Source organism: Sciurus vulgaris (genome assembly GCF_902686455.1).
Source record: "Sciurus vulgaris genome assembly, chromosome: 4".
NCBI lineage: Eukaryota > Metazoa > Chordata > Mammalia > Rodentia > Sciuridae > Sciurus > Sciurus vulgaris.
The window spans coordinates 143,801,249-143,827,590 of record NC_136464.1 but is presented as its reverse complement, the minus strand read 5'-3'; the positions used below and the strand labels follow the sequence as shown (position 1 = coordinate 143,827,590).

The 26,342-nt window shown below is 38.1% G+C and overlaps 1 protein-coding gene across 1 annotated transcript in view; it reads left to right on the top strand.

The window, feature by feature from the left end:
* Positions 1 to 243: 243 nt before the first annotated feature.
* CPB2 (carboxypeptidase B2) overlaps positions 244 to 26,342 on the top strand; it is a 77,414-nt gene continuing 51,315 nt past the window's right edge. Inside the window, 4 exon segments of the mRNA XM_079137888.1 lie at positions 244 to 344; positions 15,278 to 15,281; positions 15,283 to 15,354; positions 17,076 to 17,200. Of these exon segments, the coding sequence (XP_078994014.1) occupies positions 271 to 344; positions 15,278 to 15,281; positions 15,283 to 15,354; positions 17,076 to 17,200 (275 nt within the window). The 5' untranslated portion in view covers positions 244 to 270.

Sequence of the window (26,342 nt, the reverse complement as noted above, 5' to 3'; positions counted from 1 at the left end):
CTGAGGAATTAAACATTCTCTAGACAACATAAACTAAGGACTAGTCCCATCATACTTTCTTTCCGAAGGTTCAGGTATGAAACAATCACTGAACTAAACAAATGTGCATTTCTCTTTTAGGGAGTAAAAATGGAAGCTAAGTTGACTGAGCCACAGGAATGAAAGGGAACATGCTGTTACAGTTTAACTAGTATGTAAAGAAGACTTGCACAATCGGCTCTCAGGGGCCTTCTTCTCAGAGAATTCTGTTTACAGCAAATCTCTGTTGGGATGAAGCCTCATCACCTTGGAGTCCTCATTGCTGTCATCCTCCTCTGTAAGCAGCATGGCTTTGCCTTTCAGAGGTAACTCAACTAGAATCCCACACTGTGCAGAGCTGTTTTCCTTGCTTCTTGTCTCTCGTTGAATCGAGTCAGTGTAGTGGGTTGAAGTCAGTGTAGTGGGTTGGGGAATAAAATGTTAAAGCTTGAGGGCCAGCTCTTTTGGACACTTTTCAACTTGCCCTGACAAATAATTGGATTTCAGTACAACAGGCTATCGTTAGATGTAGTATCTTTTTCTTTTCTGGATCTATTTTATTATGGGAGAATCCTGGATGATAAGCATATTCAGTGGCTATGAAGAATAATGACATGGAATCTTTTATAAAGGTAATTTGTTGGACCCTATCAGATCACATGATTTATATTTTTCCTGTCTTTGTAGATAGAATTAACTGTGGATAATAATTTATTTTTCTCTTGTCCATAGGATGGAGAAGAGGGTAAAGCTATTAAGTAGGAGATTTGGAGCATGCATGAAATATGAAAGGAATAATAGCTATGTTTTAAAGAATGCATACATGAATATATCTAATTCTTATATTTGACTAGAAGAGTGATTCCCTTAGATATTCTATCATAAATTACCTAGAAGAACACAAATAACTCATGCTACAGCCTATATAATACATGGAGTGAATAGTTCCAGGGTACAAGTATTGTTGAACTTTACCAACTAGTCAATTTTTATGTTTTTAAAAAATCATATTGCTTCCTTTGGAACTGTCTTATTTTTTCTTTTTCTTTCTTTCGTATTTCCCTTTTGCTTCTATGATCTGTTTCTTTTCTATTTATCTCTCTGAGTTGGATCCCTCCCCTAATTTTTGTGAACAGCAAAGACAGAAGGGATATATGACAAAGAATGTATCAGAAGCAGGGAAAATTCTACCAAAAACTCTTTTCTGAATAAATAATCATAGAACGATAGTTCAGAGAATGGAGCTTACATTATGGGCCTGAAGCTGTGTCTGTATATGATTACTGAAGAGTTGATAGATTCCTTTTTGTTCAATATGATTGTCAAATATCAAGTAAATTGTGAAATAGCGTTTGTTACTGAAGTGATATGGGAGTCAGAATCGCTAGAATAATTGGTGACTTGTCTCTGCATTTTACCAATAAATCAAATGACTGTGATTTCTAAGGTCTTTTGCTAGTTTTAATAGTCTATAACTTAATGACTGATTTTAAGAGAGAACAAGAAGTGAGGAAAACTAATCATATCATGTCCAACTTTTTTAGTGTTGATAGTGACAGTATCATTGGAGTGAGAGGAAATGAAGGAAACCTATGTTATTTAGCACCTGTGTTTGTGTTTGTCTGGTGCATTGAGCAATGTTCCCTGTTAAATGCTTACAACCCTACATGCTAGGATTTTTTTTTTTTTTTCTGAGACAGGATCTTGCTGTGTTACATAGACTGACCTTGAACTCCTGAGCTCAAGAGAGCCTCCTGCCTTGGGAGCTGGAACTATGTGTATATGCCACCATGCCAGGCACATTCTGGTCATGTTTATGGATATTTTATAAGGGGAGGAGATTGAGCCCCAGAAGAAAGAATAAATCATAAGAACAAACAATAAGCATAGAGTTTAGATTTGGTTAAAAATCTGAACTTCAACCTTGTTTCAACCCTGCATTGCATAGCATGGCCTCTAAGCAATCTAGAAATTAGAAGCTAGGTTGAAGGGAGGTCAGCTTTAGTCATAGTGAATTTGAAAAGATAGTCCATTGGGAAAAGAGCTGGGAAGAGAGGTAGGGGCTGGAGGTCCTCACCTTCATGGTCCTCACCTACTGGCAGGTGTACATATGGCCTCAGAGCCAACACAGCACAACCATCCTTGGAGCTGCCTGTAGCTGACTTTGGGATCTTAGTACACAGGCTCACGTCTAGGCTGCCATACTTTTTTTTATTTTTAAATATGATCTGGGTAGGTTTCCCAGGCTGGTCCTGAACTCCTGGGCTGGATGGATCCTCCAGCCTCAGCCTCCTGAGCAGCTGGGATCACAGGTACATACTCTGAAATCTGATTGACATTTATGCATGAAGAGTAGAATGAAAATATGACTATAATCAACCAAATAATATCACACTGAAAATAATCAATACTTTGTGCATATTTTGGAGGTTCCTGTGGGGGGGCGGGTGCAGTGAGAGCTGCAGCTTAGTAGCCAGATGCACAACTGAACCCTGGTTCCAATTCCATCACCAGAAATAACACAGCAAACTCTTCTCTCTTTGAGTAAAAATAATTTTTTTAAACCAAATGTTTCTGAGCTTTGCTTTTCCAGGAATGGGCTATTACTGAAGCTAAAAGGGAAATCTAATTTCATTCAGAGCAACAGCCTTTGATAAATTATTGCTGGGGGCAAGAATATAAACCCTTCTAAAAAGAACTAATGGTCTGGCTTTTCCCTAAACTGTCTTTGTTATTGTTTTGTTGTTGTGATCATTTTCCTAATAACAGTTTGTATTCAAGTAATCTCTTAGTGGCTGATTTGTGGATGCATTTTGATAAATCTCATCAGTGAAATGCCCTGGAACAATGACAAAAAAAAAAAAAATTTAAAGGCATGAATACCATATGCCAAAGAGAAAGCAGCCAAAAACAAAAAATCTCCATATTCACTTGATTTTAAAGGCCAAACACTATAAAGGATAAAAATAAAATACTAGCAAGAATCTTGTAAACAAAGTCATTAATTGTATTGTGCAGTGATTACCTAAGTGCAGCTTGTCAGCGGGGACTATTTATTTGAAAAAAAAGAAAGTGAGAAAAGTAGGAAAAAACTGGAGAGTGGAGGAACATTGAGGATAGAGAGTTTCTGAATTATTAATAGACCACAGGAAGTATTCTTTCTGTTGACTTCATATACTATCTGGCTACCTGGAGACCAGTTCATTCTGTTTCACTTAGCTCCTACTGATATATTATTTTCATCTCAAAGAACAGACCACCAGTGGACCTAAGACATAGTAATGCGCATAACAAAATTGCAGCAGTGGGCTAGGTTGTATTGTTCAGAAGCATCTCACCAGCTTTTCAAATTCAACATAATCCTTCAGAATTATGACAGGTGTGATCCTTCCCCTGTGAACCATAGTAGGGGACAGACCTTGATGAGCATAATCCCATTCTTAGAGGGGGAAAAATGGAACATGTTGCATAGATATTAAAAACTCAGAAGCTGGAGAGTTGAACCTCAGATCTGCTATAAAGTTTTGGACAATTTATTCATTCTCTTTGAGCATCACTTTACTTTTTTTTTTTTTTTAAGTGACCTGTTATTCCACTGCGCTTGCACTTTTTATTCTATTTTTGGTACAAGAAATTTTTTTCTCAAATGGTTATTGTGTAAACACTCTAACTGTATCATTGCAGGGATGCAATAAAAATACATGTTTATTTTTCATCTCTCACTGCTCTCTGTGACATTTTATGTAGTGGGGTTATCTTTCTCTGCTGGTGCCCCCCGACCCCATAGTGAGGATTGAACTAGGGCCTTGTACGTGCTGGGTAAACGCTTTACCACTGAGCTACATCTCTAGCCCTCTATTTATTTTGAGATAGGGTCTCCCTAGGTTGCCCTTGCTGGCTCCAAACTTGCAATCCTTCTGCCTCAGCCTCCCTAGTAACTGGCACTCCTGGGGGGTACGGGCCTGTGTCATTACACCCTACCTCCCTGCTCTTGCATGGAAAATTTCATGGTTTCTCAGCTCACTTCTTAGTAACTGACTGTCTTTGGGTCATGTTAAAATGTGAACATCCTGCCAGGCACAGTGGCACATACCTGTAATCCCAGCAGCTTGGGAGGCTGAGGCAAGAGGATTTCAAGTCCAAAGCCAGTCTCAGCAAACTAGTGAGGCCCTAAGCAATTCAGCAAGACCCTAAATTATATATATATATATATATATATATATATATAATTAAATATATATATATATGGAGATGTGGTTCAGTGGTTAAACCCTGGGTTCAATCCCTGGTATCTTAAAAAATAAAATGCAAAAAGCCTCAATTTTGAAATCAGAGTATCAAGTTCAACCAAGTATTAGGTATTATTCAGATATCTCAGTCTCTATTGTTAAAAGAAAAACTCTAGCTGAATTAAATTTAACAGTGTTTAATTGAGCAAAGAATGATTTGGAAATTGGGTAACCTCAGAATCAGAAAAGGTACAGAGAGCTACAGTCATTTATGTGCAGAAAACAGAAGTGAGGTACAGAAACAGCTTGATAGATATTTTTGATGTTTGCTTATTTGGACATGTTTTGATCAGATGGCTAATACTCAGCTCCTTTGATTGGCTCAGACACAGCCAGATGTTTAAAAATAAATAAAACAAACAAACAAACAAAAAAACACACCTAAATGAGGCTTTTAGTTTGTTTTCCTTCTAAATTAGGTTGTACTTCCTTGCTAGGGAGGACCAGAGGCATTCCTCAGGTCAAATTTAATGTAATTTAATTTTAGAGGAAAATGGCTCTTCACCTCTTACACACCCCTGACTCTTTTTGAGATCCCTCCCACCCTCGTTCAGGAATTCTCTGGATCAGGACAGATCCATCCTTTTCTGGGTGGTCACTTGTGACTACATCTTTCATTCCTGACAATCTTGCTTTGTCCCCTGGATCCTCTGCTGAGATCCCCTTATTCCTGTAGGTGGCCCTGTTAGATAGCATCTGGGTGATAACTGCCCAACTTGAAGTGCATCTTCTTTGGACTTTAGTCCCTATCCAGCCAACTTGAGACCTGCCACGTGTGGGTTAAGCTGTCTCTGGAGTGACCAAGGCGCCAATCCTTGCATGCCTAAACTGGAGGAAATATCGAACTTTCTCACACAGGTCCTCCCTGCTAGGTGGAGGTGAAGGGAGTAGCAGCAAAACTCCATCCCCTTTGGAAGGTGGTGGCTCAAGAGAACAACTTACTCTGAAGAAATACCAACTTGCTTTACAAATCTTGCTTCTCCTCTCTGCTTTTTATAGCCTCCTCTGGTAAGTAAGGGGGTACAGAGTTACGAAATTAACTTTCAAACATTGTAAACTCTGCATAGGGTGATCTGACTGACACTCATCTCATTACCTAATGGCACTTTGATCAAAATCAAGTAGAAAAAGTCCAGTTCATCACAATATAAGCTCAAACATATCAAAATCTTTGATGGTGCATTTTTAACCTCATAATTATACTCTTCAACATTTCCTAGCTTATTTTTATAAGTTGCAGAGATCTCTTTTTTTGTTTGTTTGTTTTTTCCCCTACTATGACAGTTTTTACCTTAACAGTAAGGAACCAATGTGGGCGTTCTGCCAAGCACTGAGTATTTCCATTTCAGTTATACATTTGGGGACCACGGAAATAATTATTGAGGGATTTGTGGACTTAGTTCACCTATATGAACTGAACTTACCCTAGAACTTCAGGCCCCTAGATTTCAGCATCACATTTGATTCTACATCCAAAAGATCTCAAAGTATTTGTTTTGCCCTTTCTGTAGTATGCAGAATTACCTGAATAAGTTGTCAAAGGTCTACTTAGGAAAGAGCTGTGAGAGTCTTGATCTTTTTGCATGTTTTATCTATTATTTTAGGGTCTTTCCTTGTGGGAATCGACTCTTACTTCAGAAAGAATTTCTGGGCCTAAGAGCTGACTTGGGTTTGAAACTGGGCAAGAGGCAAATAATTAGGGCAAAGTCATGGCATAACCTGGTTATGGAAGTGTTAGGCATAATAAAGAGGGACTAATCCCCCAAAGGAGGTACACATGCCCATGGCCCTGTAACAGTCTAATTAGATCTTTCAGAGATAGTACTAACATGCTACAAAGATGGTTTTTAGAAGCTTGGAGAAAACAGTGGTATGCATGAGATGAACTAAAAAGCCAGAACTAAAGGGCAATGGTGAGAAGTGGAATCAAAAGACTCATAGAATGAGACCTGTTTGTAAGGCCGGAAAACCCACCAGGTGACTATGTTCCGCTATGGACCCAAAGGAAGTTCTATCTATTAAGAGAACAAGGGATGTGCTGATGAGATGAGAAGCCTGGTAGTGCCTCTGTCACAAGGTAGTTTTTTAATATGTAATTTCCTCATTAAGTGAAAATGTAAAAATTGGGGGGGGGGGGGGGTTAAAAAAAGTAAAACTGGAAAAACATAGAATTAGGGAGAGAACACTGAGATTTCACCCCTCTGAGGGAAGATCTTTAACATTTTAGTGGTTACTTTTCTTGCATTTCTTTTTTGTTTTAAATACTTTTTAGTTGTCATTGGACCTTTATTTTATTTTTATGTGGTGCTGAGGATCGAACCCAGTGCCTCACACATGCTAGGCAAGTGCTCTTCCACTGAGCCACAACCCCAGTCCTGCTTTCTTGAATTTCTCTGGGACATTTATATGTCCCTGTGTATAGTATGACATCAACTAAATAATATATACCCCTTTGCACCTGGAAGACCTCTCTTTTAGAAACAATCTTATTTGCTCCCCTGCCTCTCACCTTCTGCTGCCATTTCCTACCCCCGAATCAAGGTTCACAACGTGTCCTTTATTTATTCATAACTTTGTCCTGCTTTCAACACAATAGTTTCTTCTTTTTCTCTCATAGTCTGTCACATCTCACTTCTCTCCCTTAATAGATCATGAAAATCCATACCCAAGTTAATCATTATAAATCAAACTCATTCTTTATTATAATTGCCAAACATCCTACAATGTGGAGATACCATGAACATTCATCAGTTCTGTTGCTGATAAGCATTCCCATCAGTTTCTAGTTATTGTTATTATGTATAATACTGTGATACATACCCTTGAACACATGTCTTTAGTTAGTGACTGAAGAGTTTATGCTGTGCTTGTATTAGGGATTGGCATAAAATTTCCCAGTCTAGGGTTTCTGTAAGCCACATTTTCCCTCCTTGATAATCAAGTCTCTCTAGGGCTATTTTCTGTGTCTTATATTTAGAATCATTTAATCAAGTTTCCCAAAATAAAACCATCTTCCTCCCTGCTGTCAATAATGTTACTTTCCTAATTCTTAATTACCTACAAGACGAGGTCCAAATTTCTTAGCATGCATCCAGAACCTTCTTAGGAGGAGGACTAAAATAACTTCTCCAACTCACTTCTGTCTAGCTACCATTCTTCTCTTGCCCTCCTCACCTGTCATGTTGGCAGCAGTTAACAGGTTGCTAACTCCCCAGCAGTGCCCTTGGTCTCCTGCCATAGTGACCGTATGTTCTCTCATGCATTCTGACTCACCCCATCATCTTTTTTTGTGAAAAATGACAAACAGAAATTATCATAACCCTTTCTGTACTTTCGAAGCTCTTGGTATTTCTCTCTTTTTTAAAAAATTATTATTTGGAATATTTTTAGATTTTCAGAAAATTGGCAAAGATAATAGAGTGGACCTCCCTTACCCAATATCCCATAATGTTGACACCTTATCCAATCATGATATATTTGTCAAACCTGAGAAACCGACATTGGTCTAATACTATTAACTAAACTCCAGAACTTATTTGGATTTCATTTGCTTTTCAACATGTTATGGTTTGGATGTGAAGTGTCCCCCAAAAGCTTGTGTGTGAGACAATGCCAGAAGATTCAGAGGAGAAATGATTGGGTTATAAGAACCTTAACCCAATCGGGGAATTAATCTCATGATGGGATTACCTGAGTGGTAACAGAAGGCAGGTAGGGTGTGGCTGGAGGAGGTGGACCATTGGGGGTGTGGCTTTGGGTATATATTTGTATCTGGTGAGTGGAGTGTCTCTCTCTTCTTTCTGATCATCATGTGAGCCACTTCCCTCTGCCATATTCTTCCACCATGATGTTCTGCCTTACGTGGAACCCTGAGGAATGGAGCCAGCTGCCTATGAACTGAGACCTCTGGAACAATGAGCCCCCAAATAAACTTTTCCTCCTCTAAAGTTGTTCGTGTCAGGTATTTTAGTCACAGCAGTGAAAAAGTTGACTGAAACAACACATATGCCCTTTTTCTGTTCCCAGCTCCAATCCAGGGTACTATGTCACCCCTAGTCACCATGTTGCTGCTGTCCTTTGTCTTGAGTGCCACCATTTCATCCATTTTGTCCTGCTTTTTAGTTCTTGCAGATAGGAGGGTATATGGGTCCTTGTTTTTCCACCTTAATTGGAAGCAAAGCTTAAAATTAGTTTTAAATAAAACAAGAGCGAAATGTTTTCCTTCTGATTTAAAAATTTTTATCCTCATATGTCAAGGGCAATAGTTATCCAAAAATAAAAGAAAAATCTTGTTCAGTTAAAAAAAAATGGGCTCTCCTCTGACAAATATGACAGTGTAGCTTAATTTTAGCTAACTGAATTTAATTACTTTTTAATTTCTATTTATTTATTTTTGAATTACTGGGGATTGGAGCCAGGAATGCTCTACCGTTGAGCTATATCCTCAGCTATTTTTATTTATTTTGTCCACATTTTTAACTGGTGCATTATAATTATACATAATGATGGGATTTGTTGTTATATATTTGTATATGCATAAAATATGACAATATAATTTGGCCATTATCAATCCCAAGCACTTTTCCCTCCCTCCCCACCTCCCTGTCCTCTACTGATTTCCCTTTGATTTTCTTGAGATATGCCCCTACTTTTCTTTTCCTTTTTCCTCTCTAGCTTCTGCATCTGAGAGAAAACATATGACCCTTGACCTTCTGAGTTTGACTTATTTCACTAACATGATGGTCTCTAGTTCCATCCCTTTTCCTGAAAAGCCATAATTTTATTTTTCTTTATAGCTGAAAAAAACTCCATTGTGTATATATACCACATTTTCCTTATTAATTCATTCATTGATGGACACCTAAGTTGGTTTTAGGTTTGACTATTGTGAATTGTGTTATTAAAAACATGGGTATGTACGTATCACTGTAGTATGATGACTTTAATTCTTCAGGACAAATACCAGGAAGTGGAATAGCTGGGTCCCATGGTCATTCCATGCCTAGTCTTTTGAGGAACCTACATACTGATTTCCAAAATGGTCATACTAATTTACAGTTCCACCAACAGTGTAAAATTGTTCCTTTTTCTCCATATCCCCTTCAGCATTTATTATTATTTGTATTCTCTATGACTGCCATTCTGACTGGTGTGAGATTAAATCTCAGAGTAGTTTTCATTTGCATTTCTTGAATTGCTTATGATGTTGAACATTTTTTCACCTATTTGTCGGTCATTTGTATTTCTTCTTTTGAGAGGTGTCTGTTTAATTCATTCAACCACTTATTAATTGAGTTATTTGGTTTTTTGGTGTAAAGTTTTTTTTTTTAAATTTCTTTATGTATTCTCAATATTAATCCTCTGCCAGAAGAACAGCTAGCAAAGATTTTCTCCCATTCTGTAGGTTCTCTCTTCACATCCCTAATTGTTTCTTTTGCTATGCAGAAGCTATTTAATTTGACACCATTCTATTTATTATCTCTTGGCATTATTCTCTGAGATGTAGGGGCCCTATTGAGAAAGTCATCGCCTGTGCTTCAAAGCTACAGTGTTGACCCTACATCTTCTTCTAGGAGTTGCATAGTTCCTAGGTCTTTGATCCACTTTGAGTTGACTTTTGTGCAGGGTAAGAGATAAGGGTCCAGTTTCATTCTTCTGCATATGGATAACCAGTTTTCCCAGCTCCCTTTGTTAAATGATTGTCTTTTGTCTGATGTATGTTTTTGGCACCTTTGTCAAGGATCAGATGACTATAGATCTGTGGGTTTGTCTCTGTGTCTTCTATTCTGTACCATTGGTCTGTGTGTCTGTTTTTATGCCAGTACCATATAGTTTTGGTCACTATAGCTCTGCAGGATAATTTGAAGTCAGGTCTTGTGATGCCTCCAGCATTGCTTTTTTTGGTTTAAAATTGCTTTGGTTGTTCTGGATCTTTGATTCTTCCAAGTGAATTTTAGGACTGTTTTTTCTACTTTTCTGAAGAATGGCATTGGTATTTTGATGGGGGTTGCATTGAATCAATATATTGCTTCTGGTAGTATAGCCATTTAAACAATATTATTTCATTTATCCATGAACATGGGAAGTATTTCCATCTTCTGAGGTCTTCTTTAATTTCTTTCTTCATTGTTCTATTGCTTTCATATAGAGGTGTTTCATTTCCTTGGTTAGATTTGGTTTGTTTGGTTTGTTTGTTTGTTGAGGCTATTGTGAATGGAATTGTTTTTCTGATTTCTTCTCAGCAGATTCATTGTTGGTGTATAGGAAAGCGATTGGTTTTTGTATTATGATTTTGTAAACTTCTACTCCATTTCTATTTTTTATTTTGAGACAGGGTTTTACTAATTTGCTGAGGTTAGCCTCAAATTTGTGGTCCTTTTGCTTCAGTCTCTGGAGTAGCTGAGGACATGCTTAATTTTAAATTAAAGAGTATAATTTTTGTGAGGTTTCTCCGAAGTATACTGGAAACCTGATGCCATTGCTGTTAATGCTGTTCACATAGACCTGCAATTGCTCACCTCACTGCTATCTTTCTTTACCTAATTCTTTTTTTTTAACCAGCAAAATTTGTGGGCTGGAGAGATAGCTCAGTTGGTAGAGTGCTTGCCTTCAAGCATAAGGCCCAGAGTTCAATTCCCAGCACCGAAAAAAAAAAAAAAAAAAAAAGTTAGGGTGCTGCAGATATGAGAAAATTTGCTAAGAAATTCTTCCCTTTCTGAGTAAATAGTATGTGAAAAGAAAGTAAATGCATGTTGAGTCATGCTAATCTATTGCCTGGGCTGTGCGAGAATCACTAAGGATCCCTTCACAGCCATAGCAAGAGTTGTCAGACAGAAATATGAAAAAGCAAAAGTGAGAAAACAAATTAAACCAAGTGTCAGTATTTAAAACTGACACTGACCCATATGCTCATATCATAAAAACATGTAAAGTTCATACCCATTCAAGATTAAAAACTCATCAGAGTAGTAGTTTCTTCAGGCAGACAGAAGACATCTACCCAAAAATCTACAAGCATTCTAATGGTGAAACATTAGGCAATTTTTCTTAAAAATTATGATTCATGTATTTTTTTCTCCACTTCTATTTGGCATTATACTGGAGTCAGAGCCAGCAGAATAAGAGAAGAAGGGAGCAAAAATAAAGGATGTATAAGCAGTGAAACAGAAAAAGCAAAACTTAGTATGTGTAGTCATAATGATTGCTTGCTGAGAAATATCTACATTAAAATTATCAAAATTACCAAGAGAAATGAATAAAATCAATATCCAAATATCAACTTAATTTTTCTATGTCTTGATGACTAAGAGATGGACGATTAAGTTGCCATTTACAAAAGAAAAGGCAGCACTGTTGAAACACATGTAATTTTAAAATATGCAACATTTTATGGATAAAACTATGAAACTTTTTTGAAGGCCATTAAACAAGGCATAAACAAGTAGAAAAACCTATTTTGTGTACCGATGAGAAGACACAACCATGAGTATATCAGTTCTTTTCAAATTATTAATCTATAAATTCGGTATAATTATAATGAAAATCTAACATTTTTTCATAGAACATGACAGGCTGATTTTTTAAACTTACACAGAAAAGCAAAAGATCAAACCAAGAGGCTCTTTAAAAGAATCAGAGCCAAGAGTCCCTCCTCCCATTCCATATATGAGGACACGGGGAGAAGGTGCTATCTCAAGAAACTGTCCCTTCTCAGATGTCAAATCTAATCTAGGCTGGACTTCCCAGCCTCTAGAACTGTGAGAACAAAGTTTCTGTTGTTTATAAGGCACAGTGCCCTCACATGTTGCAGGTTGGGGGTCTGTCTCGAGTTTCTTTTATATATAGGTCCTAATCCCATTCATAAGAGCCATGCCTCATCTCCTCATCTCCTAATACCCTCCTCATCTCCTAATGCTGCCACCTTTGAGGTTAGTATTTCTACACATGAATTTAGAAGGGACACTAATGTCCATACCAGAACAGTTTCCCACTCACATCACCAATCAATGAAGACAACAGACTCTCCTAGGACTCTCCTCCAACTTGGTCTTCTGGGCTCCTTCCATTATGCAACTCCACATCCTGGGGCTCTTTGCTCCAATCCCAGGATGAGACAAAGGACGGGTGCGTGAAGACATACTGCTCTTAACTCTCACCCTAATCCTTGTTGGCTGGAGCTTAGGTAGGAGGTCTTCACACAGTCACACGGATGGCTGGGAAATGCAGTTTTTCTGTGTCCCAGGAAGAGGAGCTGGTGTGAGTCATCGCTTTTTCTGCCAGCTGGTATGGAAACTTAACACATGACCAAATTGATAGAGTAGATCCCTGCACAATTAATACATGATGCTGAGTAAGAAAAACTGAAAATCAACTCCTTATTTACACTAAGTAATAAGTTTCAGTGATTTTTAAAGCTGAAATAAGAAAAACTAAAAGAGATAAATGAGAATATCATTATATCCCAGGGATTTGAAAAGAATTCTTAAATAACACAAACCTAGAAGGAAATGATGGATGAAAAGCAAATTTTGAAGTTCATGATAGATAAATAGACATCGTAAACAGAGGCTGGAACGTTGCTCAGTTGTAGAGCAGTTGCCTAGTATGGATGAGTTTCTGGTTTCAATCCCCAGCTCTGGTCAGGGAGAGGGGAAGAAAAAGACAAATTACAAGCTGGTAGAAGATATATGCAATATGTGCATTTGACAAGGAAATAATATCTAGTGTATAGAAAGTAATTATACTGGTCAATTATTACACGAATACAGGCGAATTAATAGAAAAAAATGAGCAGATGACCTGAACAAGCATAACTCATAAGCCAAGAATTGAAGAGAAATAACTGTGCTTCATTAGGAAGTCAGAAAAATAAAACTGAAAGTCACAGGAAGCTGGGCATGGTGGCATATGCCTCTAATCTCAGTGGTTCAGTGTGGGAAGTCATCCATGGCTTGTATGAGAACCAAGCATAGTTGAGCCATTAACCAGGAAGATCTGGCCTCAGGAACTCAGGGCTCCTAAGACTACTTGAGTCCACATGAGTCATGTGGTTATCTGCGTTGGTTCACTGCTGAAGTTCAAATACAAGCACTGGATGTGGGAGTGACCCTCTAGCGCCAAAGGGCTTGCTTACCTCCACTCTCCATCCTTTTTGTCACGGAAGAAGCTCCTACCAGTCCCTTTTTGATCTGTGCCACTACAAATAAAGCAAGTGCGGGCTCCTTCCTTTGTTAGAGTCAGACCCTTCTGGATGGCTCAACCAGTCATGCTCCTGCTCTTAAGATAATTCTGTCTTCTGTCATTATTTCTGATAAATAAATTTCATAGATTTTGTTTTGCAGCCAGCCCATCCCTCCAGCAGGAGCCCTTTCCCTCATCCATGAGGGAGGTGCAGGGAGAGCTCATGAGGCTGAGGCAGGAGGATCACAAGTTTAAAGTCAGTCTCAGCAACTTAGTGAGATCCTGTCTCAAAATAAAATATGAAATGGACTACGGATGTGGTTCTGTGGTTAAGCAGCCTCAGTTCAATCTCTGGTACAAAAAAAAAAATCTGTACTATGAAGAAAAGCAAAGGAAAAAGTAAAAGTGAAAATTTAGGATGATGGATACTTTAGGGATATGGGGTGGACACCTTTAGGGATATAGGAGGGGAGTTGAGGAGAAAGGAACACATGGGTAGTTTTAAGGATGCCAGTAAAGTTGGATTTCTTAAGTGGGTGATGGGTCATAAACATTATTCTATAATATAATAAGCTAGTGTCAGCATAAATATTCTCTTACATATCAAAAAATTGTCATTGGCATAATAATTATATGTATTTATGAAGTACATTGTGATGCCTTGTGATATATATATATAATAATCACATTGTTATATTATTATATATTATTATTATATAACAATCACATTGTGATTATTATATATAGATAATACAAAATAGTTACATATATAATACAATATAATTATTATATATATTATATATGTAATAATCAAGTTACTCGGTGTATTCAACTTTTTATACATTTATCATTTCTTTGTGATGATAATATTAAAATCCTCTCTTTTTGCTATTTTAAAAATATTCAACACAACATAGTTAACCATTACTACAACAGAACACCAGAAGTGATTTCCTTTTTCTAACTGTAATCCTACCTGTTACTGTAATTGTACCCGTTGGCCAGTATCTTCCCATCCCTTCCTCCTCCCACCTCCTGGTAATCACTCTTCTACTCTCTTCTGAGATCAGTTTGTTGAAATTCCACAAGTGGGAAAGATCATGCAGTTCTTAGCTTTCTATGCCTGGCTTGTTTCATTTATTATAATGTCTTTGGCTTCTTCTGTGTTCCCACCTATGACAGGATTTCATTCCTCATAGGGCTCAATATTCCACTGTGTGTATGTACCGCATTTTCTTTAACCATTTATCCATTGATGGACACTCAGATGGATTCCATGGCTATTGTGAACAGTGCTGCAATAAACCTGGGAGTTCAGGTGCCTCTTCCACATACTGATTTCATTTCTTTTGTGTCTATGCCCAATAATAGGAATGCTGGATCTTATGGTAGTTCTGTTTTAATTTTTTTTGAGAAGCCACCATACTGTTTTTCCCTAATGGCTTTACTAATCCACATTCCTACTGACAGCATATGAGGTTCACCTTTCTCCACTTCCATGCAACAATAAAAACTAATTTGTTATTTTTTTTCCTTTTTGATATACAGAGAGAGAAGAAAGAAGTTAGTGCTCTGCAAATTGAAACCCCAGTCAAATAGGTTGCTGATTTTTGCAATTGCTTAGGAATAGAAAGATGAGAACATATTCTCTTCTTACCTAAATCCTCTGTCCTTCTAACATTTTAAATTTTGTTTCCTTTTTATAGTTACCTAGAAGCACCTCTAGGATGGGATATTGCATTTCCACACTTTTATTTAACATCAAAATTCCTGTTTTGTTTTTTCCCCAGTGGCCCAGGTTTTATCTGCTCTTCCTAGAACCTCTAGACAAGTTCAAGTTCTGCAGAATCTTACTACAACCTACGAGGTATCTTCTCCCTAATTTGTGCCTATATTGGTAGCATTCTGTATGCCATTGTATGCCACATTCCCACCTACATTGTGTCTCATGATTTTGCATCTGGTGTGAACTCCTATCTGATAGGTTTCAGCCCTCCCATGAATACATGACTTTGTTGGTTCCCCAAATTGAACTTCCATTTGTGCTCTTGACTTTTCAGCCAGTTTCATATTAGTACTTTGTGGTTTAAAGTGTGTCTTTACAAAGCCACTACAGTATCAGACATTCAATAGAATCTTGCTAATAAATCAGTGGTTCTCAAGGAATGAGCATGAAAGACACAGGGAACATTTATTAAAATTGTTATGCCTGGAATCCATCTCCCAGAATGTCTAAGGTTTTGAAAATTGACAGGATGCAAGAAAAATAACACAGTAAAAAACCAGCAGCTCCATATTTGTTAGTGTCTCTTGAGAATAGAGGTCAGAATCATACTCAAAGTGTGAGCCATAAAGGGAATGTTTTCTAAAGACATAGGGGAGGACGCTGGGATGGCAGGGGGCACCTGCCTTCTGAGGCCTCTGCAGGAAGAAGGATCTTGCAGGAGGATTGCAGACTGCAGTGCAGTTCCAAGAAGCATTGGATGAGGGGACAGTGGTGAGTCCTCTAGTCAAATCACCTGTTTTAAGAGCCCTGTAATCTGGGAGGAATGGACCTGAGTGAACAAGCCCATAGTGCTCAGTCAGGGCTGCTGCAGCCCTGGGCAGTGTGACCTCAGACTACTGGGATCACCAGTTACCTGTGATCCTTGCAGCAGAAGAGTTGAATGGCACATATTTATTGTCACAAACAGGATAAATAAAAAACTACTACAAGAAAGCATCAGAAATTTTAGAGCTTTATTTCTTGTTCTGCTACTTGGTAAATGATTTTAGGACAAATTAGCTATGAACCTTAATTGTCTGAACAACAAAAAACATATGCCTTGTTTATATCAAAAGGAGCATTATAATGATCAAAGAAAATGTGTTCGAAAGTGCTTTACAAAAGTGAAATTTAAAAAAGAGAAATAGCTGGGCATGGAGGTATGTGCCTGATAATTCCAGAGACTCAGGAGGCTGAGGAAGGAGGATCACAAATTCAGACCAGCCTCAGCAACTAAGAGAGACCCTAAGCAATTTAGTGAGACCCTGTCTCAAAAGAAAAAATACAAAAGGGCTGGGGATATGGCTCAGTGGTTAAGTGCCCCTGGGTTAAATCCCCAGTACCAGAAAAAAAAAAATTTAAAACAAGATTGAGAGTAAATATTATTGGAAGGCATTGTCCAAAGGTCAATTAGATTTAAGGAATGCTGACATGATAATATCAAGTATATGGAATTTTTATTAGATAAATTTAATGTTTAATCAACTTTCTTTTAAGACAAATTTTCATTTTTTCTTTAAACATCTGACATACACACGTCCAGTTTTATACTTGAGTTATAAGCATGTCCATTCTTTCATTCATTGTCTCACTGAATATTTATTGAGTATCTGGTAAGTTTTAGGCTTTTCTTAACAACTAGAGTTAATGAGAAGAATAAAAGGAACTCCCTGCAACATGGACATTTATATTATCATGCGTATAGACAGTGTCCTTTTCATGTCCCTTTTATAGAGACAACTTTTATGACTCTAGCTACTGATGAGAATGACATGAACAACTCTTTTACTGTATCATTCTTCCTCCTCTCCCCAAAACTGTAGATTGTTCTCTGGCAGCCAGTAACAGCTGAATTCATTGCAAAGAAAAAAGAAGTCCATTTTTTTGTGAATGCATCTGATGTAAGCAATGTGAAAGCCCATTTAAATACGAGCAGAATTCCATTCAGGTAAGCATCAGTTGATAGCTATTAAATAGCAATTATAAGCACCCCATTATGCATGATTAGGAGGTGAAGTGACAGCTTCTTGCAAAAATAAAGTACATTAAACATGGCAGCGTGAAAATCTCTGGAATGTACTGGTGGTAAAGCCCAAGGCCTGGCTTTGTGACAAGTTGTTCACCCTCTTGTAATTCCAGACCTTTATCTGCAATGAAGTTAGACCCAATGATCCATAGAGCCTCTTATCCTTTCTCTTTCTGTGATTTCTCTGTGCCCAGACCTTGGGAGTAAAATGGTCATTTACCATAGTATACTAGGCTTTGATATGTCTCTTGAAAAAGTTGGGGCTGAGGAGGTTTGAGCTTTTCCAAATTCTTCCTTAGTAGAAATTCTTCCTTCACAATGTCAGCAAACCTTTCTGAATTTCTGGCCCTGAAGAGAAAGTGTACCAGATCCTCTGACTCGGAGGAACACCTGGGTTGGAGTCTGGCACTGCCGCTTATCCTCCTATGTGATCTCATAGGAATTACTTACCTCCCTGTGCCTTGTTTAATTTTGCAAATTGGATTTTAAAAAATTGCACCTGCTAGGTACATTAATTGATTTAAAAATTCTTTAAAGTATATCAGGTGTTGTTTCTGTTCAGAGTCTGTCCCCTTTCCTTTGCTTCTCTTGTCCAACATCTCCCCTCTATATCCACTGCCCACCTGCCAGCATCCTTCCATTGTTCTCCGGCCTTCCTTGAGACCATGGTCTCTTCTGGGTATCAGTGAACAGGCTCTGGATAATATGCTATAAAAATTATTACTAATATATCACAGGTATTTACTGCCTTCCAGGAACTGTGCAGAGCCAATCTATACATTGTATCATTCAATTCTTAAATAAGAATTATTTACCCTATTAGGTAAATATTGTCTTCAATATACAACTTTTAAAAAATCTTATGAATAAAGGAATTTCTCAAAGTCAGCCAGCTGAAAAATGGCAGAACTAGAAGTCAAACTGAAACCTTTCTGATGTCAAAGGCTTAGCTTTATCTATTGGCTTAAATAAAGTAGAGAAGCCTTTATTAATGTGGTAGCTAATTTCAAATTGTCCATCCCAGGTGCTAGAGTGCCTTAATTCAGTCATGTGTTTGCCTAGGTGATAGATGAAGTGAGATCACTTTCCAAATCTTTTTTTTTCCCCTGTAATTCTATTTCTCAAGACATTTTGATCATCTTTGACAGCAAACAACTGGCACATGTCATAAAAAAATCCAGGCAGGCACACACCTGTAATCCCAGCAGCTAGGGAGGCTGAGGCAGGAGGATTGTGAGTTCAAACCCACCTTCAGCAACTTATGGAGGCTATAAGCAACTCAGTGAGACTCTGCCTCTAAATAAAATATTTAAAAGGACTGGGGATGTGACCCAATGGCTAAGCACCCCTGGGTTCAATCCCTGGTACCGAAAAGAAAAAGAAATGTAGATATGGGTGGGAAAGGGTGAGGTTTTGGAAGTCCTGAAACCATGCATCCTAGAAGCTGCTTTCTCTCCAGCCCTCGCAGGCTCTACTGAAAGGGTCTGTGAATTCAGTTTATCACAATGGGAGATGGTGGCATTTTATCCTGATGAACTGTTTATTAGATTCATTAGCGATGATCTTTCCTCCCATGCTCACCTACTGTGCCTGCAGCAGACCATGCGGGAAGGTCAGTGTTCTGCTTGGAAACCAGCTCATCCTATGTTTCCTCACCTAGCGTCTTGATGGCGGATGTGGAAGATCTTATTCGACAGCAGACTTACAATGAACACAATCAGCCCCCGGGCTTCCTCCTCATACTATGAAACAGTATCACTCACTCAATGAAGTAAGTTATGACACTGCTCTTACTGCCTTCATTTAACCTGTATTGCCATTTCCACCATGAGCAATTGCCAACAAACCATCACGGGTGAACGATGTTAAAAAAAAAAAAAAAAAAAAAAAAAAGACACTTAAGGTTCATTTATATGATGGTACCTAATTCTTTGAGATATCTTTCCTGAGAAGATTGCATCCTATTTGGTAACTGCCTCTCAAAAGGATGTTTGTCCATAGTTAAAAGTATTTTTAGCTCCTGGGAATACCACTGCACGCTAAAGAACAATGGAAAATTAAACTTAGAAGCTTTTTGATTGAAGCAGTCACAAAAAAATCACCAGTCCCAATACTCATGTCTCTTTGGACTGTGACCCTAATTTTACTCTTCCTGAATAATTGCCAGATTACCCTCACTGAATTAAAGCAATATATTCACTTATTGTTAATACAGTATAAATAAATGCATGTTATTCCCCTGAGAAGGAACCCACTTAAAACTAATACGGTAATAATCATAATCACAATCGTACAATGCCTGTGTTTTAACCTTTAAGAAACTGGATTTCTGTTCTATTAGTACTTATAGGTTCTAGTCTTTCTAGAGGGAATCTGAAAATGTTGCCCATGTTCAGTTGCTTTCACATCATGCACTAAGGGTCATTTCTCTATTTGTTCATTAAAGGGTAAATACCTCAGAGAATTTTCTCTTTTATACCCTATCATAAAACACCTTGATAACTCTTGTTCTTGCTTCAGAGCATGCTGCTATATTGCCTGATTTAGATTTTTTTTAAATCATTTTTTACTACATTCCCAGTAACTTTTAGGGATCCACTTCCATGTTTTTTAAACATCTAAGACTTGGGTAATAAAATCAATTTTATATTTAATCTTTAGGTACATCTGCTGCTTTCCAGTTACACCCAAGCTCAGTCTGCTTCTAGAATCCATGTGCCTGGCTGATGGCTGAGGATCTTAGAATGGCATCTGCTCCTTTACCTCTTGTACTCTGCTCTGTTCCACATAGGCCACTTAACCTCAGCCTATGTCACCAGCGGTGCATAACAAACTTGATGCTGAGATGCTAGGATGACATGGTTTCCAAAGTGCAGAAGGTGAAAGTGTCACTACTGTGTTGAGTTTCATGGGGAAAAGGGGGGTTCCTTAAACAGAAGCATTTTTTTAATATTTCTAAAATATGTTTTAATAGTTTTTGTTCAAAAAGTTATGTTTTCTTGACAATTCTGAAGAAAGGGTTGGAATGATATGAGAAGAACAAACAAATAGGCGACTGTGTTCATCAGCTAGGGATTCCATGACAAGAACGGACAGTGTGGTTTCAACAATGAAGTGTGTTTGCTGCCAGTTCTGGAGACTGGAAGTCCCAGGCCAAAATACTGGCAGACTTGGTTTCTTCTGAGCCTCTCTCCTTGACATGAAATGGCTGACTCTTTCTCTGTGCATCTACATCCCTGGTGACTCTTTCTGTCCTTATCTCCTCTTCTAGGGACACCAGTCAGATGGGAATAGAGCTTACCTTAAGGGCCTCATTTTCACTCAATCACTGTCTCCAAGTTCAGTCACCTTCCGAAGTCCCAAGGTCGGGGTTTTAACATATGAATTTGGTGGACACAATTCAATCCATCACCATGTCATTGCAGAAAATATTTGGGACTTCTCTCCTGCCCTCACACACTTCTAATCCTTTCATAGGAACCATGGTGATCTTGCTCTTAGGTAATTCCTCTGAGTCTTTCCTTCCCCTTCCACAGTGATCTTTTTATCAGCCCTCCTCACAAGATGACCCAATGGGTGAGAAATTTTCTTTCATCACACCAGAAAATTTTAAGTAATTCATTGGAGTGAGGAACATCAATATTGAATAGCCAGAAAATATTTCTTAAAACAAAGAGTGAGAACCAAGAGTTCATTAAAGGCTGTTTCCTTCGTTATCCCAGGTTAGAGTGTGAAGTGAGTTACGTTTGCCAGTAAAGCTGACTTATATGACACAGCCTCCCTATTGGAAGAGCTATCAATGCTATAGGATAAGTTAACCTCAGGTAGTAGTCCTCTCAAGTGTATTCATACCTAGAAGAGTAACGCAGGAAGTGGAATTCCAGTGAAGACATCCCTGCTGGCTTCATTTCGAACACCCCAGACACTGACAGTGTTGGTACATGTCAGCAGGTGGGGCCCCCAGGCCTCTTCGTTCTCTGCATGGGGACAGCCACTCACACACACCACTCATGGAAGGTCAGTGGCTCCAGCTCTCATTAACTAGGATTGCTACTCCTACTTGCTACTTGAAATTCCTTCTAGAAAAATTCCCAGAGGCAAAGCCAAGGCTCGACCATTCCCATTTCAGAAGCAGAAGCAGCTCCAGAATTTAGTTGGTTTTTCCTCCCACTATGATCTTGACAGAAACTGAAATACAAGCACACCCCCACCCAGGAGGGAGGTCCAGAATCAAACGCTTCTCCAGAAGGAATGTTGTTTTCTCCACACTGTCCTCATCGTTGCCCCTTGCCAGTCCCCCAGCCTCACTGTGCCTGCACAGTTCAGTGGGAAACAGTGACAGTGCTGTTTGTGCTGGGTAAAACAGTGCCTTGGGCTCCCTTCACCTTGAAAAGCAAGTTTTACTTTTTGAAGTTTCATGTAAACATGAACTCTTTTTTTTTATTTTATGTATTTATTTACTTATGGTACTGGGGATTGAACCCAGGGGTGCTTAACCACTGAGCCCTTTTTAGATTTTATTTTTTTAATTTAAATTTTTATTTTTACAGACTGCATTTGATTCATTGTACACAAATGGGGTACAACTTTTCATTTCTGTGGTTGTACACAATGTAGATTCACACCATTTGTATAATCGTACATATACATAGGGTGATACTGTCTGTCTCAGTCTACTATCTTTCCTTCCCCCACCCTCTCTCACCCCATTTTCCTCTACACCACCCAAAGTTCCTCCATTCTTCTCTTTACCTGCCCCCACTACTTGCCCTCTTCTTATGTATCATTATCCACTTATCACAGAAAACTTTCAGCCTTTGGTTTTTTGGGCTTGGCCTATTTCACTTAGCATAATATTCTCCAACTCCATCCATTTACCAGCTAATGCTATAATTTATTCTTCTTTATGGCTGAGTAATATTCCATTGTGTTTATATAAAACATGAACTCTTGAATGAATGGCAAGTCAGTCTCATACACCGAGACAGGGACTCAACATGATGAACCTATAAAGGTAACTTTTAGAGGTCATATAATACAGATAAACTTTTCCTATGTTTCCATTCATTTCTTGGTACTTCTCTACTCTTTCTCTAAACACCACATTGATCAAAACTTTGACTTTATTAATTTTTCTAATAGAAGAAGAAACATCTCATTCCAAGTGTTTTAGTTTTCTGGCTTCTTCCATATACAAAGGTTTTAGAGGAATCTCCTTTCTCTGAAAAAGTTGTCTGCTTCCTTTGGTCAAGAAATACTTTGAACTCATCCTGTGACTAACCTGTGACTTCTGTTTGGACAGATCTATTCTTGGATAGAAGTTAGAACTGAGAGGTATCCTGAGATGCTTAAAAAAATTCACATTGGATCCTCATATGAGAAGCACCCACTGTATGTTTTAAAGGTACGTTGTAAGGAAAGTCATCGATCTTTCAACTTGAAGGGGTATTAGTTTCTCTGGCAATATTTGTTATAACTTGGATCCTTTTTTGTTTAAGTACAGAAATATTTGTATTTCAATTATTCCTCAACTCTAATATCCAGCTACTTAGGAGTTTGTTACTACTGTTAATCTTTTCCTTTAATGATATATTAAGATGTAAGAGGGAAAACCCCAGTTTTAGAATCAACTCTGTGTTTATGTGATGTTAGGTAAGCTGTTTAACTTGACGTGGGCTTCATTCAGCACCCACATTCATTCAATGAAGGAAGTGGCCTGGGTTATTTTTCAAGTACTGGTTTTGTTTATACTACTGCCATTGCATTCTGACTGACTTAGTCTGAGAAAAACAGACACAGAGAGAGAAAGAGAGCAAGTGAGAGAGGAGTCTATTATGAAACAAACATTACTGTGACTTTTTAAACAAAAGTAAAAGCTGAACAACCAAACATAGGGAAATGGGAACCAGGGCAAGGATATCTGATAAAATGATGATCCATTTTAATGAACATGATGTTTTATGTTCCCGTCATAATCCACTTGGTATTTTCAGTTGCAAAATCTTATGGGAGAGAATATAATCAACCCATACCACCATGGACTGGGTGTTTTCTCTCTGAATAAATTGCTCTAGTAAAGGTCAGCGAATGTAGCCACTGGGAGAATTTTCGGAGGTATGACCATAATATTTCCTGACTATTACAGTTTTCTAATTCTGCATTCTGTCTTCTATCACTCTCTCCCTTAAAAATATTTAAAGAGACCTGAAAAAAAACGTAATCACTGGAAAAGTACATTTGCTTTAGTAATATCCAAATTTACACACAACCAGATAGGTGAGCCTCTTCAGTCACCCAAAGACAAGACTTTGTGTCAGAATTTCTCGATTTCGATCTGTCCTGCAAGAGCTTACAGTGCAAACTCAAGACAGACCTGTGAAATGTTGAGTCCTCTTAGTTGTGAAGTCAGTCGATCAGATTACATCCATGTAAGTCACATACACGTCTGCCAATGATGCTTATTTCAGCCATGTTGTGGTACCTTCTTGGAACCTAGGTGTCTGGAATCTAAAAGAACACGTTGGAAACGCACTGCATCCTGGCGTGCTTTAGTCCTCCTCTTACTTGACCAAGGATTGTACATAATATGAGTCTGTAGGGTTCCTCCCTATTTCCAATGAAATAGAAAGATCATGTAAGGACTAATCTAGGCCACTCTGGATTTTCTTGACAGAACACAGGTTGAATCAGCTGGGTAATTCTGTTGACTGTGCAGTTTGATCACTCATGGTCATTTGACACTTACTTTCTTCTTGGATCTTGCTAGTTGCAGGTTACAAAAAACCCTCCTAGAGTGGTTACAGATGGCAATGTTTTTACTCTCCTTTTCTTGTTTTGAAATTATAACTCTACATCTTTGTTAGATTTTTAAACACTCTTTTCCCTTCCACTCCATACCCCCAAATTATATTGTAACTAATTTTCAAATCAAATAAAGTATGATTAATTGTGAAGGGTGTTGTTGAGAACTCTTGGAAGACATCATTGAGAAAGGTTGAGACTTCTAATTCCAGAGAGTTCATACTGCCATGCTGTCTGATCAGAAAAGCTCTTAGTCCCTTGATCTATTAGTATCAGTTATGTGAAGATAGAAGTGTGTTCTTCCTGTGTGCAAGTGGGGAAATAGTTTACATGTAAAGAGTGTGCTCTCTGGGACAATGGTGAGGGAGTTTGTCTCCTTGTGGTATCTCCACACCTCCAGCAAGAAGGCTTGCCACCCAATGCACAACTCCTGATCTACTAAGTAAGCGTGAAGATATGGCCCCAAGTATTTGTTCATCTGTTCTCTGTTCAAACACTTCCACATGCAGCTCCACTAGATAATTTGGGGGGGGATAAAAGTTGCTTTAAGTCAAGAGTTTGGACTTCAGTCCTCAGCCCTGACTTGGTGTCATTACTGTGACCACTAGCTAGCATCTCTTAATCTCTCTGGCTTTTAAAATTTCCCTTAAAAATTAATTATTAGCACTATAGATATGAAAGTTATTATACTGAGGCTTTCAATTTTGTCACTTTTTGGGTTTCTTTGAGCAGGTTTCTGGAAAAGAACAAACAGCCAAAAATGCCATATGGATTGACTGTGGAATCCATGCCAGAGAATGGATCTCTCCTGCTTTCTGCTTGTGGTTCATTGGCTATGTAAGTCTTCCCATCCCCTTATGCCAATGTTTCTAAATATAGGGTCTAAGATCACAGGTGTCAGAATCAACTGGGCTGTGAGTAAAATGCATTTTTCCAGGTCACGTCCCAGAATTCTTGACTCAAAATCTGCAAGTGAGACTTGAAAGCTAGGATGCTTACAAGCTTTCCGAGTGAACTTTATGCACATTAACTGTGATTTCAAGCATTTAAATCACCCTTAAGATTGTTGATCTTTTCCTTCCTACATTTCTGTCTGTAGCTAAATATTGGAAAGTAATTAAGAAACAGAATGCTATTTATAGTATGTTTACCAAGTAGAAGAAATGTCTGAAGCAATTATCTAAGTTGGGTCTCAATTTTCTCTCTTCCTTAAAAATGCTTTAGATTTATGTGTGTTGATTTTATAGCCTGCTATTTTGCTGAATTCATTCACGAAGTCTAGAAGTTTTCTGGAGGAGTTCTTTGGATCCTCTAAGTATAGAATCATGTCATCAGCAAATAGTGACAGCTTAAGTTCCTCTTTTCCTATTCGTATCCCTTTAATTTCTTTAGTCTGCCTAATTGCTCTGGCTAGAGTTTTGAGGACAATATTGAATAGAAGCAGTGAAAGAGGACATCCCTGTCTTTTTCCTGTTTTTAAAGGGAATGGTTTCAGTTTTTCTCCATTAAGAATGATGTTGGCCATGGGCTTAGCATAAATTGCCTTTACAATGTTCAGGTATGCTCCTACTATCCCTATTTTTTCTAGTGTTTTGAGCATGAAGGGGTGTTGATTTTGTAAAACGCTTTTTCTGCGTAAATTGAAATAACCATATGATTCTTATACTTGTCTATTGACATGATGGATTATGTTTATTGATTTATGGATGTTAAACCATCCTTGCACTCCAGGGATGAACCCCGCTTGATCGTGGTGCACAATTTTCTTAATATGTTTTTGGATATGGTTTGCCAACATTTTGTTAAGAATCTTTGCATCTATATTCATCAAGGATATTGGTCTAAAATTTTCTTTCCTTGATGTGTCTTTGCCTGGTTTGGGTATGAAGGTGATATTAACTTCATAGAATGAGTTTGGTAGGGTACCCTCCTTTTCTATTTCCTGGAATACTTTGAGAAGTATTGGAATGAGTTCTTCTTTGAAGGTCTTGTAGAATTCGGCTGAGAATCCGTCTGGTCCTGGGCTTTTCTTGGATGGTAGGTTTTTTAGTGGCTTCTTCTATTTCATTGCTTGATATTGATCTGTTTAAATTGTGTGTGTCCTCCTGGTTCAGTTTGAGAGGAGCATATGTCTCTAGAAATTTGTCAACGTCTTCGGTAGTTTCTATTTTGTTGGAATACAGATTTTCGAAGTAGCTTCTCATTATGTTCTGTATCTCAGTGGTGTCTTTTGTGATATTTCCTTTTTCATCATGAATTTTAG